This window comes from Dipodascopsis tothii, assembly GCF_038497935.1.
Source record: "Dipodascopsis tothii strain CBS 759.85 unplaced genomic scaffold V1510scaffold_19, whole genome shotgun sequence".
NCBI classification, from domain to species: domain Eukaryota; kingdom Fungi; phylum Ascomycota; class Lipomycetes; order Lipomycetales; family Lipomycetaceae; genus Neoaidaea; species Neoaidaea tothii.
This window is the reverse complement of record NW_027118003.1, coordinates 182,151-195,103: the sequence shown is the minus strand read 5'-3', so window position 1 is coordinate 195,103 and position 12,953 is coordinate 182,151. Positions and strand designations below refer to the sequence as shown.

Here is a 12,953-nt window from a genome sequence, read left to right as displayed (position 1 = left end):
CGGGCCTCCGGCGGCGACTCCGTCGGGGGTGGCTGCCTTTCGGCAGGTTGCACAAACAACGCGAGCCGCACACAGTGCGGCTCTGTGTGAAGCGCACCGCCACTGGCGAGCCTCCGGCGGCGACTCCGTCGAGGGTGGCTGCCCTTCGGGCAGGTGTACAGATGGCATGAGCCGCACACAGTGCGGCTCTGTGCGAAGCGCACCGCCACTGGCGAGCCTCCGGCGACGACTCCGTCGAGGGTGGCTGCCCTTCGGGCAGGTGTACAGATGACGCGAGCCGCACACAGTGCGGCTCTGTGCGAAGCGCACCGCCACTGGCGAGCCTCCGGCGGCGACTACGTCGAGGGCGGTGCCCTTCGGGCAGAGCCACACGCGGGGCTCGCGTCATCCGTACAAGCTGCCCGAAGGGCAGTCACCCTCGACGGAGTCGCCGCCGGAGGCTCGTTGCACCGCCACCGACCAGCGGCCGCAACGACTCCGAGTGTGGTGCCCTTGCAGAGCCGCACTGTGTGCGGCTCGCGTCATCTGTACAACCTGCCCGAAGGGCAGCCACCCTCGACGGAGTCGCCGCCGGAGGCTCGCCAGTGGCGGTGCTGGGCGCCGCACCGCGCGCGGCTCAAAACGTGAATCTATACATTCCTCGTACATACAAGGCTCCAAACATGCAATAAAGTACACCATACCGCCCCAATATTACAAACCAATAAATGTCCTGCGACCGCGTATGTACACTAGGTCTTTCCGCCGTGCCAGAGCGAGCGCAGTTGCGAGAACTTGCTCGACACGGACTTCTTGAGCGAGGGCTGGACGTCGCCAAGCATGGCCGAGGCCTTGGTGATCATGGTGGGCTCGGTCGAGGGCATGCCCGGCATGGCCTTCATGACCGGCTCGTCCATGCCCGTGCTTTGGGCCGAGTGGCGCGAGACGCTGGGGGACATGAGCGTGGACTCGCCCGAGAGCTTGTGCGAGACGGCGTGCGGGGTGCTGATGCTCATGGACTTGAAGGCCAGGGCCGGCCGCGGCAGCTTGTCGTCCGGGATGCCGCTGAGGCGGTCGAGCTCGATGGTGGTGCGCTTGGTGGCCGCGGCGTGGAAGGCGTCGGCCAGGGACGGGCTGTCGGCGACCTCGATGAGCGACTCGACGTAGTGGTCCCAGGTGGCGTCGTCGACCGTGTCCGGGGACTCGGCGGGCTCGCAGGCGCGCTTGAGCGCGCGGATGTCGTCGCGCAGGCGGAGGCACTCCCAGTGGAACGCGAGCAGGTCGCCGGTGAGGCCCAGCTCGGCCGCGATGCCGGCCTCGTCGATGGCGGGCGGCGAGAGCACGGGCATGTGGATGCGCTGCATGTGCATGTGCTCGAGCACCGGGTCCTGGGGCTGGACGCGCTCGGGGAACCTGTCGACCAGCTGGAACTCGTACCAGGAGAGCCAGTACGTGACCAGGTCCGCGTAGACCACCGAGCGGTCGATCAGGTACGGCAGCGACGGGACCGAGTCGCGGTAGACCTCGGGCAGGCGCGAGATGATGCGCGCGGACGACTGGTAGGCCACGCGCTCGCGCTCCTGCTGCTTGAGAAACGCGGCCTGGGCGGCGGTCTTGCGGCCGACGGCCTCGCTCAGGCGCGGCGCGCCGCGCAGGTGCGCGGGCGGGTGGTCGGCCTGGGAGCCCGCGCTGTCGGCCGACGACTGGCTGTCCTGCGACGGCTGGCTCTCGAGCGGGACCGACGCCAGCACCGTGTCGTCGCCCGAGATGGTGTTGAAGAACTCCTTCATCTCCTCGATGTGGCTCTCGACAAAGACGTTGACCGGGCGCATCCACGGCTCCTTGACGCCGAACAGCGTCTGGTTGGCCAGGCCCTGCAGGCCCTTGGCCAGCAGCATCAGCGTGCGCTGCGCGTTCGGCGGCGGGTGCTCCTTGAGCAGCCCAAACAGCTTCGGGTGGAGCACGGCCGGGCAGTACAGCCGCAGGAAGAGCAGGCCGTTGATGCCCGTGTACCGCGCCGTGAAGGTCGCGGCCTCGAAGTTGTGCTCGAGCAGCATGCGCATCTTCTTGAACAGCCGCCGGAACGACGCCGGGAAGACGCCCAGCACCGGCGACAGCCGGATGCGCCGCCACAGCTCCTCGAGCAGCGCCAGCAGCTTGGTCGCGTAGTCCTCCGGCGGCAGCGTGTCGGCGTGCGACACGCGCCGCTCCTGCAGCCGGTTCGGGTCGAGCTCGATGAAGTCGTCCGCGGCCACGATCTTCTGCAGAAAGTCGCCGAGCGTCGCCAGCAGGTAGTCGCGGCCCGCGCGCTTCATGTGGAAGTCGCACGCCTTGGTGAACAGCGAGTTGCCGCGGAACAGCAGGTTCAGGCCCGTCGTCGCGGCCGCGCCGCTCGGCTGCGCCCGCGTCTTGACGATCTCCTGCTCGCAGATGGCCAGCATCCACTCGTCCTCGCAGCCGCTGATCTGGAAGATGTCCAGGAACGTGCTCGCAAAGTTCTTGAGGTCGATCGAGACCGGCGACGCCGAGATCGTGTCCACGATCTGCGTCGTCAGGTTGTTGCCAAAGTCGCACAGCATGGCCTCGAGCTTGTCGAGCTTGGGGCCCGACAGGATGTTGTACTCGTTCACGAGCATCTTCAGGCAGATGTCGGCCACCTTCTCGTCCTGGTGCTTGGCCTTGGCGCCCGGCGCCGCGAACAGCGGGAACCACGTCTCCATCTCGTGGCTCTTGACGATGTCGCTGATGTTCATGCTCATCATGCCGACGACCGGGTCCTGCGCCAGGTCCCGGCTCTTCTTGTTGCGCTGCTTGAGCGTGATGGTCATGTCGTCGATGCTCCACGGCAGGTCCTTGACCGTGAACTCCTCGCGCCAGAACGGGTTGCTGGACGCGTTCTTGACGCGCGTGCGCGCCTCGGTCTTGCCGTGGATCGCGATCTCGACGTACGTGTCGGGCGGCTTGTCGGCGAGCACGCGCTCGGCGCCGGCGCTGGACGAGCTGGGCGAGGACATCATCCGCAGCGAGTTGGGCAGGATGCTGGGGTCCGGCAGCGTCAGCGGCGACGTCGAGATGAGCGCGCTGCTGGCCCCGCTGGCGCGCCGCGACTCGGGGTCCGTGTGCAGCGCGGCCAGGCTGGTCGGGCTGGCCGACGCCGACCGCAGCGCGTCCTCGGCCTCGGCGCGCATGAAGCCGGTCGTGAACAGGTCCGAGCCGGCGGCGACGGGGTGCACCGAGACGACCTCCGGCTCGCGCTCGCGGCCGTCGCGCCCGCCGTCGCGCAGCGGCCACTCGCGGTGCGCGGGCTTGCTGGGCTCGTAGATCTTGGCGTCGAGCACCATGATGCGGAAGTACCGCTTCTCCATGAACGCGGCCGACGTGTCGGCCGTGTCCGGGCCGTACCACTCCGGGAACGTGAGCGACTTGAAGAGGACGTACCAGACCTCGAAGTCGACCGGGTTGTCGAACGCCAGGTAGAGCGGGACCGGGTAGATGGGCTGGCGCGGCACCGCGCGCAGGCAGCGGTCGCTGCTGCCGGCCGCCGTGCCGCCCGTGCGGCGCGCGCGGTCCGCGTCGCGCAGCGAGTTGCCCGTGCGCTCCATGGGCGAGCTCGGCCGGCCCGCCCCCGACGCCGCGCTGCCCGCGCTGCTGCCCGAGTCCGTGACCCGGTGGCCCGCGGCGCGGCCAGCGCCGTTGAACTTGAGCGTCGCCGTCAGGTTCGACGTCGTCGTCCCGATCGCCGAGATGCCCTTGGAGATCGGCAGCCGCGACGGCGACGCCGGCCGCGCCTTGAACGGCTGGCTCTGCGGCACCGACGTCGACAGCGAGAAGTGCGGCATGTGCGAGCCGCGGATCGAGCTGTACGACGACGCGGCCGACCGCGTTGGCCGGCCCTTGGCGATCGGCACCGGCGTCGACGGCGAGGCGTCCGCCGACGACGAGCCGTCGTCCGACGGCGCGGCCGAGCCCGGCGACGCGCTCACGCTCGTCGTGCTGCCGGCCGTGCCCTGGGAGCTCGCGTAGATGTGCCGCGTGACCTCGGGCATGCGCGACGTCTCGGCGACGGCCGGCGCGAACATGTCCATCGACAGCGGCGCGACGTTGTCCGGGAACAGGATGATCACGTACTCCTTGTCGAAGAGCGAGTACTCGGCCGGGATGATGCCCGACCGGCGGATCGTCGGCAGCATCAGCACGCGCGGGTTGTTCGAGACCTGGTACGACTGCGACCGGATGACCTGGCCCTGCCGGGACGGGTGCACCGACAGGCCGGCGCTGCCGTTGGGCTGGTCGGGCGACGGCGCCTCGGCGCGGCCGCCAAACGACTCAGCGAACATGTCGACGTGCGTGAAGTCCTGCGCGTTGTCGACAAAGATGTGCAGCGCGCCGTCGCCCTTGATCATGCACGTGGCGTCGAGCCAGCGGTGCATGCGGTGCTTGGCGTGCTTCTTCTTCATCATGGGGTCGTAGAACTGGATCCGGCCGACCTTGAGCGTCTTCTTGGCGGCGTGGTCGTCGCGCTCGCCGCCGCCGTCGAGCGACGGGTACACGAAGCGCATGCGCTTGTTGATCATGCCGGCCGGCCGCAGCGGCGTCCAGCACGCCAGCGCGGCCACCCAGCGCTGGTAGTCCTCGCCGGAGCCGCCGGGCTGGAGAATGATGTACTCGTGGTCCGTCCCGCGCGGGTAGATCTTGATGAGCGAGTCCGCGACCGAGAGGCCGAGCCGGCACCCGCGCAGGTCCTCGATCAGCACCCGCGACGGGCTGTTGCGGTTGCCCTCGTACAGCAGCGCGCCGCTGGCGTCGATGTAGCACAGCCCGGCCCCGGAGAGCGCCTGGTAGAACCACGAGGCCCAGGCCGAGGCCACGCCGCGCGTGGTCTTGATCATGTCCAGGACCTGGTCCCACTCGCGGCTGATGCCCATGTGGATGCAGCGCCCGAGCTGCGACCGCGCGCAGTACGTGCACGCGCCGGCGCCGGCCGGCATCAGCGGCGTCTTGAACGAGTGCGCCGACGCGGCCGACTCGGCGCTGTGCGTGCTGGCAGAGTCCTCCGAGAGGCTCGAGACGACCCGGATGCTCTTGTCGGCGTCCAGCCGCGAGAACGAGAACCGCTTGAGCCGATGCGCGGTCCGGTCCGTGTGGCCGTCGGGCTTGCGTGCGAAGCCGCCGACGGCCGAGTCGAACGAGGCCGGCCACGACCGGTGTTGCGGCCGCTCCCGCCGGTCGGTCTCGACGGGCTCGGTCGATCGCCGGACGAACAGCGCGCGCGCGGCCGGATCGAGCTCGCCGCCGGCCGCCGCGGTCTCGTCCGCCGCGGCCTCCTCCTTGCTGCGCTCGCGCAGCCAGCTGGCGTGCAGCAGCGAGCTGCCCTTGTTGCTCAGCGAGCGCACGCTCTGCCGGAGCCCGGGCCGGTGCGGCTCGCGCTCGTGCGCGGCCTCAATGTCCTTTTCCATCCGGCTGCGATGTGTGCTCTGGGGTCTTCGCAGTGGGCTGCAGACTCATGCTCTTGCAGGGCTGGTCGTCAGCAGTGTCGCGGTGGGCGTCGCGCAGATCTGCGGCCGCGACGGCCGCGCCAGCGCGCGCGGGCGGCCGGCACGCGGCCAGGGCCCGCCGGCGGCCCCGGCCGGCCTGTCGCCCGCGCGCCGGCCGCGCCGCAGCTGCCGCCGGCCGCGGCGGCCGGCCGGCCGTCGTGTTTGTTTGGTGCAGAATCACGACCGGCCCGCTGCGGCCGCGGGCGCCCGGCGGCGCGCGCGCGCGCGCTTCAATTACCTTCCAATAAGCACTCCTGCACCGGCAGTCTTGTCTTTGGCTCTTTTCTTGCGGCGTCGCGTCCCCGAGTAGCGCCAGGCAGGGTCGTGGTATGCTTGATTGTGGTGGGAATCCCAGTGGCCGCCTGGTTTTACCCTACAAAACCCTCTCCCTCAAAGCGCCTAGCGCGGCCGCTCTATGTGGTAACAAATCGAGATGAGCTACATTGTGTTACCCTGGTCTAGTGATTTTGAGCAGCCCCTGCCTGTTTGGGCAGCCGGGGGGGGTTCCAGAAAGCGGCGAGAACCCGGGGTAAGGGGAGATCCGAGCTCCCAATCTAAATGCGGCCTAGCGAGAACTCCGAGTCACGCCCTGAGGTGGCGCGCGCCACGCCGCCGCACAGCGTGCGGCGCGTAGCGCGGAGGGGCCTGTTGGCCGGCTTGCGCCGCACAGCGTGCGGCTCACGTGCAAATTACGTATTAGGCATGAAATCTCCGAACCGTATCCAATGAGTAGCAATTTTCGTGGGCCGGGGCCAGTGTTCAGGCGGTCGCGCGCTCGTCGAGCGAGAGCCCCCCGAGGGAAATGTCCGGCAGCGCCAGCGGCAGGCCGAGCGGGCGCGCGCCGGCGGGGCGCCGCGTGGGCGACGGCGTGCGCTGCGCCTGGCCGCGCTCGACGGCGACCACGTCCGCGAACGAGTAGAGGCTGAGCTTGTGCTCGGGCGCGGCGGGCTCGGCGAGGATCTCGCACGACGCGTCCAGGAACGGCGCGACGTGGTCCTCGGCCGCGTGGTGCGCGGGCACGGCGGGCACGGCCTCGGCCACGGCCGCGTCCTGCACCTGCCGCTCGAAGATCAGCGACGCGGCCGAGGCGGTGCGGTGCAGGTCCTCGACCGCGACCGCCTCCGGCTTGGGCGCCAGCTCGTGCGACGACACCGTCGACGTCGACGACTGCGGCGACACCAGCGAGGCCGAGGCCGGCGTCGCCGACTTGGACGCCGCCAGCGACCGCGTCGACGCCGTCGAGCCCGTCGAGCCCGCGTACGCCTGGCGCGCGCCCAGCTCCGGCAGGCTCGCGAACTGGTCGTCGCCCGCCGGCTGCACCGTGTGCCGCCGCTCCAGCGTCGACCGGTACGTCTGCCGCATGGGCGAGCCCGCCCGCGAGCCCAGCGGCGAGCCCAGCGGCGACGCGTGCCGCGTGGCCGGCGCCGACTGCAGTCGCATCCCGCTCGCCGACGACATCGGCCGCCGCGAGGCCGACTGCTGGAACTGCTGGTACTCGAGCTTCTGCTGCTTGTACTGCTGCCGCGACACGTGGCCCGTGTTGTACGAGTGCGACGACGTCGGCGGCGGCGGCGGGAAGAACAGCGAGTGTTTCAGCGCCGACAGTCGCCGCGCGTGCTTGCTGCGCGCGGCCGTGTCGCCCGCCGCGGATGTGCCGTCCAGAATCGCCTTGGTCCCGTACGACTGTGTGCGCCGGTACGGGTACGGCGTCGTTGTCTCCGAGTAGGCCATGTGAAATGCCGCCGTCTGCAGCGCGGCGTCCTCCTCGGGCGAGAGCTCCTCGTCGCCTTCCGTCAGCGCGTGTCCGGTGCGGCACTTACCGTCCAGCGAGAATTTGGCCGGGTCGAACGAGTCCGTGGCCGAGAACTCGCGCGACGCACCCGACAGGTTCAGCGACATGCGCGAGCTCTTGGCTCTGGGTGCGTTCGTCATCAGCTTCAGCATCGGCTGCGACCGCGTGGCCGACCGCGAAAGCGGCGCCGTGGCCGTCGCCGCCAGCCCGCTGCTCGCCGCTGGCGCGTAGTTCGCCGCCTGTGACTGCGCGCGCGGCGGCGCTCGCTGCACCGCCGGCGACGGCGTCACTGGCACCGACTCGGCCACGCTGACCGCGCTCGTGGCCGTCATCCGGCCCGCCTTTTTGCGGCGGAAGAAGTTGACCATCTCAATTGGCTGCTGTGCGCCCTCGTGCGCTCTCTCTCTGCGTCCGCGCGCAGGCCTTCGTCTATGGCTCCTGCAGTCGCTCTCTGCGCCGCTCAATCGGCACCTCTGGGGCCCGACTCGCGCTCGACCGCGGGTCTCTGGGTGCTCGGCACCCGCTGCGGCCGGCTATGTTTGTGCTCAACGCACGGCGTGCACTCTTGGCTCGCCTCTTCTCGTGCTCCGGTCTCGTCTTCCGGCCGGCTTCCTCGTCTTTTCGCCGTGTGCTGCGCGGCAGGGTCCTGGCGGCGTCGTCGACAGGGTGCGCAGGGTTCGGGACTCAGCGGGAATCGAGCAAAATAAACGACGTAGTAGCAAGCGTCCACTAAATATTACAGGCTAGTGTCCTCTGCGCCCAGCGCCGTGTGCTCCTTGTAGCCGACTGGTCTGCTCGGCGGTGGGCGATGCGAATGATCCACGGGTGCGTGGGTTCAGAGAGGGTCGGTAGCGACGGTATCTGCGCCGAGGCGGCCGTGCCATCGACACCCTATCAAGCCTATGGCACGACTACTGTCGCGCCTGCCGCACGCGCAGTGGCCACCGCGCAGGACGCCTGGCGCGCACGGCGCGCCGAGCCTACGCAATTTGGTCTGGGTGGACCAGATGGCCTCCGTTTCGGGCGGCGCGCCGGGGCGGTGCAGCCGGCCATGCAGCCGGGGCGACCCGCAACGGCGGCCCAGTCGCCGCGGTGCGACCGGAGCGGCCGGCGACCGACGGCCAGCAGCCAGCGGCCGGTGGCTCGGCAGCGGCGATCCAGTCGCCTGCGGCCTCGCAGGCGGCATGCGCCTGCACCGTGTGATAAAAATAGCCAGCGGCTGAGAGCGGTGCCGAGCGCTGTACGCTGTGGTCCAGCGACACGGCACGGTCTCAAGAGCCCCCGAACTGGGCCCGGTCTGGGTGTAGCGCGGCTATGAGCCGCAGTAGCAGGCTGCATTTGGCCGAATAAGGCGGACCGGTCTTGGCTCGCAATCTTAGATGCGTGGTGTTAGCCGATCAGGCTAGTGCACAGACAGTGTAGCGCGCCCGCTGGCCGTAAAGGCCCGCGGCGGCGCCCACGCCGGCGGCGCAGGCCGCATTGCGCCAGCTAGCGCGCCACTCTGGTGCCACTGCGGCGGCGCCGAAGGGGCGGCGCGCGCGTCGGTGGTGCTACCGTGCGTCCGACAGTGGGCCCCTGAGCCTAAACGCAGACAGCCAGCCGCAGCGCGTCACTGGTTACCCGGCGGCGCGGCGCGCAGCCGCCGCTCGTGCGACACGGGCTACCGCAGCGCCGGCTAGCCGCGGCGATCGTCTCCGCCGCGGCAACGTCATCCGGCAAGAGCCGCCCCCGCCCGGTGTTCTCGACGGCGCAGGCCCTTGCCGCGCCTACGTAAGCGCAATTTCACGCCCCATGGGGTCACGACGGCACGTTGCTATGTACACTACTTGCTGAAGAAGCCCGCGTAGGCCGCCTTCTCCTTCTTGAGCCGGTCGCTAAGCTTCTTCTTGGCCGCGTCGATCTCGGCCTTGACCGCCGGGTCTCCCGGCGTCAGCGCCAGCGCCTCGGTCAGCGACTCGATCGCGGCGTCTTCGTTGCGGCTGCGGTTGTAGCCCACGCCGCGGCGGTAGAGCGCCTTGGCGCGCTCCGCGTCCGTCAGACCCTCGAGCTCGAGCACGTTGCCGGCCGACACGATCGCCGCCGCCGGCTGGCCCAGGCGCAGCTGCACCAGCGCGCAGTTGAGCAGCAGCGAGACCTTGAGCTTGTCGAACGACTTGCACAGCTCGGCCTCGGTCGACGGGTCGGGGTAGAAGAAGTTGAGGTACCGCAGCGACTTCTCGTACTTGGCCAGCGCCAGCTCGAACTTGGCCGCCTTGAACTGCGCCGTGCCGAGGTCCTTGATCACAGTCGCCAGCTTGAACAGGTTGTCCGACGTGCGCTCCTCGCGGATCCGGTCCTCGTCCTCCGGATAGTCCTCGAGGAAGTCGCCGGTGCCGTCGTCCGACTGCGTGGCCGACGCGGCCACCTCCGCGGCCGTCAGCTGACCGCAGTCGGCAATCACCACGGGCTGCAGCGGCTTGTCGCCCGAGTCGGTCTTCTGCGCCTCGATCAGCCGCACGACCGACTTGCCCCGCACAACCTCGCCGAACACCACGTGCTTGCCGTCCAGGTGCGGCGTCTTGACCGTCGTGATGAAGAACTGCGACCCGTTCGTGCCCGGGCCCGCGTTCGCCATCGACAGCAGGAACGGCCGCGTGTGCCTGCGGTCAGCGCCGTCCCCACGCGCGCACTTACGTGAGCTCGAAGTTTTCGTCCTCGAACTTCTCGCCGTAGATCGACTCGCCGCCGGTGCCGTTTCCAGCCGTGAAATCGCCGCCCTGGATCATAAACTTCGGGATCACACGGTGGAACCCGGAGCCCTTGTAGTACAGCGGCTTGCCGGCCTCGCCGACACCCTTCTCGCCAGTGCACAGCGCCCGGAAGTTGTCCGCAGTCTTGGGCACGACTGTCGTCAGTGCCGCCGTCGCGCTCACATACCATCGTCGTACTGCCGTCAGCTGCTGCCGCCTCCACAACTTACCAGCTGCATCACCACGCGGCCCTTGGGCACGCCGCCAATCGTGATGTCAAAAAACGTGTAGGAACGCTCAACGTCCTTGTTCTCGCTCGCCATGTTGATGTCTGGTGAATGGTCGGTTCGATCGCTGGGGTAAATACCTGCGGCTTTGTTCTGAACTTTTTTCTAGTGGTTTCTGCGCCCGCCGACACTACCCCCTGAATCTCCGGAATTTACTGGAATTCTCGGTGACTAGCGCACCATCTGTCAGGTCGCTTAGTTGCTGCAGCTGCGCGCAGTGCAGCCTGCAGACAGAGCGCATGCGACGGACGCTGAACGGCGCGGTGGTCAGGCCGATCACGGTCGGTGGAGCTCCGGCTGTGGTGGACGTTCCTTGTCTGCGGGCATCACTGAGCCGCGCGGTGTGCGGCTTGAGTCACCCTGCCTGCAGGGGCAGCCACCCTCGTTGGAGTCGCCGCCGGAGGCACATCGGTGGCGGACGAGCCTCCAGCTGCGACTCTCAATTGCCCCGCAGGCATGCTTGAGCCGCGCCGCGTGCGGCGCGAGTCTCCCGTGTAACGTATCCGGCCGGCAGCGGCTCTCGCCGGAGTCGCCGCCGTAGTCTCGCCGGCGGCAGGACTTAGCCAGAACACAAGCCGCACGACGTGCGGCGCAAAAAATCGTAGTACCAATAATATTCAATGTCTGCTATCTGCGGCGCTGCGAGAGCCTGTCTGCAGCAGCAGCTGCTCAGCACCTCGGCCAACTACCCGGCGAGGCAGCCGTCTACCAGCTGCTCGAGCCACCGCCGCCGCCGCTGTCGTTGCTGCTCGATCCGCCGTAGTCGTTGCTACTCGAGCTGTAGCCGTAGCTGCTCGAGCTGTGGTCATTGCTGGACGTGTGGTTGCTGGTCGAGTGGCTGTACGACGGCGAGCTGTACGTGTGCGAGCTGTACGTGTGCGTCGTCGTCGAGGCCGGTGTGTGGTGCGTGTGCTTGGGCGGATCACAGTTGTCGGGCGGCTGCGCAGCCAACAGACTCGCGTTCAACAGCGACTGATCGTTCGCCGCCGTCGGCGACGGCCCGCTCGAGCCGCCGCCGCCGCCGCCGATCGTCTTGCTCGCCTGCCGCTCGCGCCACTCCTTCTCGGCCTTCTGATCCGCCCGCAGCTTCTTGGTCAGATTGGACTCCTCGAGAAACTCGGAGATCTCAGCGTCCGAATCGTTGGCTTCGTCGGCCGTCTCGGGGATGTTGGCGACCTCGAACTGCAGCCGGCTCTTGCGGTTCTTCACGCCGGTGCCGCGCGGACGCGCTGCCGAAGTCGACACGGCCTCGGCATCGTCGGAAGAGCGCTTCTTCTTCTTGAGCTTCGAGGCCACCTTGAACTTGCCGATACCGCTCCAGAAAGGCATTGCGAGTACTCCTAGCACTAGGACTGCAGCGACAACGATGAAAGCCACTGGATTCATGATTTCGTCGGATTGCTGGCGGTATTTATCAACTTCGTCGGGGCTCTGCTCGGCAGACTTCGAGCTTGTCGGGAACAACAAAATAGTTGCGCGATCACGGGCTGGGACCGAATGGCGATTCCATTCGTCGTGCCAACTTCACCGCACCGATGACTCTACGACCCCGTGGAGACCCTCGAGGACTGGGTGCGGAGCGGCCTGGGATCCGGGGTTATGGCAGGGTGCTGGCGATGACGTAGCTGGCCACCTGACAGACTATCCGAAAGGGCCAAAACATCATTTCGTGAAACTATCTAGTCCCCGGATGCAGGTACACGGCGCGGCGCACGGCGTAGCGCGCGGCGTAGCACGCGGCGCTGCCCAGCCGGGCCCGCTGGCGCTTACAACTTGAAGCCGCGGACCATGGCGTTCGAGAGCACGCAGCCGTAGATAGCCGTGGCGATAAGCGTGCCAAAGTTGAGCAGCGTGCTGATGCCGTGGGCCATGCCGAACTCCTTGTTGAGCTTCTTCATGTGGTCGCTGGCGCCGGCCTCGTAGTACGCCTTGCCCTCCTTCTTCTCTTGGACGCGGCGGGCGGTCATGAGCTTGACCGTCCACGGCGTGACGATCGTGCGGTTGATCAGACCCGTGAGCGAGGCCGTGAGAAGCGTGACTACGACCGTGTTGACGCCCTTGACGCTGGCGGGCGTGGTCAGGAGCAGGAACAGCGGCACGGCGGCCTGCATGGAGAAGAACGGCGGGAAGAGCTTGCGCTGGAGGTTCGAGAACTCCTGGCGGGGCAGCGCCTTGAACGACATGATGCCGACGTAGAACGACTGGTACATGGTCGAGCCGAACCTGCGGGTCAGCTCTGTGACGTACGGAGGGCGGGACCGCGGCGAGCGGGCGCCCGCCGGCGCGGGGGTGGGCGGCGGCTGTCGGCGGCAAGACGACCCGGCCAGCGATCTTGGCGGCGCACGACGCCGCACGCGATGCCGTACGGCACACGGCGTCGGCCACGCGGGCCCGCACGGCGCACGCTGACCGACCGCCGTCGCCGGCCGGCGGCCGCCGCTCAGGGCAGCTGCCCGGTCGGCGGTCGCCGGCCATCGAGCGCACGGCGCAATTCGATCTGCCCGCTTCCCACTTCACTTACAGCGTGGACCACGCCATCAGGTGGTACGGGGCCGAGGTCGACATAATCGAAAGGACGCTCATCTTGCTGGATCTGGTGTCTGCTGGAGGCTGTGTGGATGACAATTGCAGA

At 68.4% G+C, this 12,953-nt stretch overlaps 5 protein-coding genes across 5 annotated transcripts; all 5 read right to left on the bottom strand.

The window, feature by feature from the left end:
- Positions 1-619: 619 nt before the first annotated feature.
- V1510DRAFT_379687 (uncharacterized protein) lies at positions 620-5,191 on the bottom strand. Its single transcript, XM_066931624.1, has 4 exons — positions 4,057-5,191; positions 3,271-3,627; positions 1,699-2,970; positions 620-1,611 (listed from the first exon to the last, which is right to left on the bottom strand). The coding sequence occupies exons 1-4, from the start codon at positions 4,965-4,967 to the stop codon at positions 732-734; spliced, it is 3,420 nt and encodes a 1,139-aa protein (XP_066788421.1). The 5' UTR covers positions 4,968-5,191; the 3' UTR covers positions 620-731.
- A 1,005-nt stretch (positions 5,192-6,196) lies between these two features.
- V1510DRAFT_162348 (uncharacterized protein) lies at positions 6,197-7,893 on the bottom strand. The gene is made up of 2 exons (XM_066930362.1): positions 7,334-7,893; positions 6,197-7,300 (listed from the first exon to the last, which is right to left on the bottom strand). The coding sequence occupies exons 1-2, from the start codon at positions 7,671-7,673 to the stop codon at positions 6,273-6,275; spliced, it is 1,368 nt and encodes a 455-aa protein (XP_066788420.1). The 5' UTR covers positions 7,674-7,893; the 3' UTR covers positions 6,197-6,272.
- Positions 7,894-9,081: 1,188 nt separating this feature from the next.
- V1510DRAFT_418557 (cyclophilin-like domain-containing protein) lies at positions 9,082-10,440 on the bottom strand. The gene is made up of 4 exons (XM_066934136.1): positions 10,265-10,440; positions 10,222-10,231; positions 9,979-10,189; positions 9,082-9,944 (listed from the first exon to the last, which is right to left on the bottom strand). The coding sequence occupies exons 1-4, from the start codon at positions 10,355-10,357 to the stop codon at positions 9,128-9,130; spliced, it is 1,131 nt and encodes a 376-aa protein (XP_066788419.1). The 5' UTR covers positions 10,358-10,440; the 3' UTR covers positions 9,082-9,127.
- A 465-nt stretch (positions 10,441-10,905) lies between these two features.
- V1510DRAFT_162271 (uncharacterized protein) lies at positions 10,906-11,897 on the bottom strand. Its single transcript, XM_066930361.1, has one exon. The coding sequence runs from the start codon at positions 11,705-11,707 to the stop codon at positions 11,027-11,029; it is 681 nt and encodes a 226-aa protein (XP_066788418.1). The 5' UTR covers positions 11,708-11,897; the 3' UTR covers positions 10,906-11,026.
- A 190-nt stretch (positions 11,898-12,087) lies between these two features.
- Positions 12,088-12,904, bottom strand: V1510DRAFT_426475 (uncharacterized protein; the record flags this gene model as incomplete). Its single annotated transcript, XM_066935161.1, has 2 exons — positions 12,088-12,544; positions 12,843-12,904. The coding sequence occupies 2 exons, from the start codon at positions 12,902-12,904 to the stop codon at positions 12,088-12,090; spliced, it is 519 nt and encodes a 172-aa protein (XP_066788417.1).
- Positions 12,905-12,953: the final 49 nt, after the last annotated feature.

What these genes read in the sequence shown, in the direction of transcription:
- V1510DRAFT_379687 (XM_066931624.1), bottom strand. Translation starts at nt 4,967, where the DNA reads ATGCCGGCCGGCGCCGGCGCGTGCACGTACTGCGCGCGGTCGCAGCTC. An exon ending in AGCAAGCCCGCGCACCGCGA is followed by an intron (nt 2,971 to 3,270) that starts GTGGCCGCTGCG and finishes CAGCTCGTCCAG; the next exon opens with CGCCGGCGCCGAGCGCGTGC. An exon ending in GTCCCGCTCGAGAGCCAGCC is followed by an intron (nt 1,612 to 1,698) that starts GTCGCAGGACAG and finishes GCCGCGCCTGAG; the next exon opens with CGAGGCCGTCGGCCGCAAGA.
- V1510DRAFT_162271 (XM_066930361.1), bottom strand. Translation starts at nt 11,707, where the DNA reads ATGAATCCAGTGGCTTTCATCGTTGTCGCTGCAGTCCTAGTGCTAGGA.
- V1510DRAFT_162348 (XM_066930362.1), bottom strand. Translation starts at nt 7,673, where the DNA reads ATGGTCAACTTCTTCCGCCGCAAAAAGGCGGGCCGGATGACGGCCACG. An exon ending in GGCCAAATTCTCGCTGGACG is followed by an intron (nt 7,301 to 7,333) that starts GTAAGTGCCGCA and finishes CGCTGACGGAAG; the next exon opens with GCGACGAGGAGCTCTCGCCC.
- V1510DRAFT_418557 (XM_066934136.1), bottom strand. Translation starts at nt 10,357, where the DNA reads ATGGCGAGCGAGAACAAGGACGTTGAGCGTTCCTACACGTTTTTTGAC. An exon ending in GACGAAAACTTCGAGCTCAC is followed by an intron (nt 9,945 to 9,978) that starts GTAAGTGCGCGC and finishes CGCTGACCGCAG; the next exon opens with GCACACGCGGCCGTTCCTGC.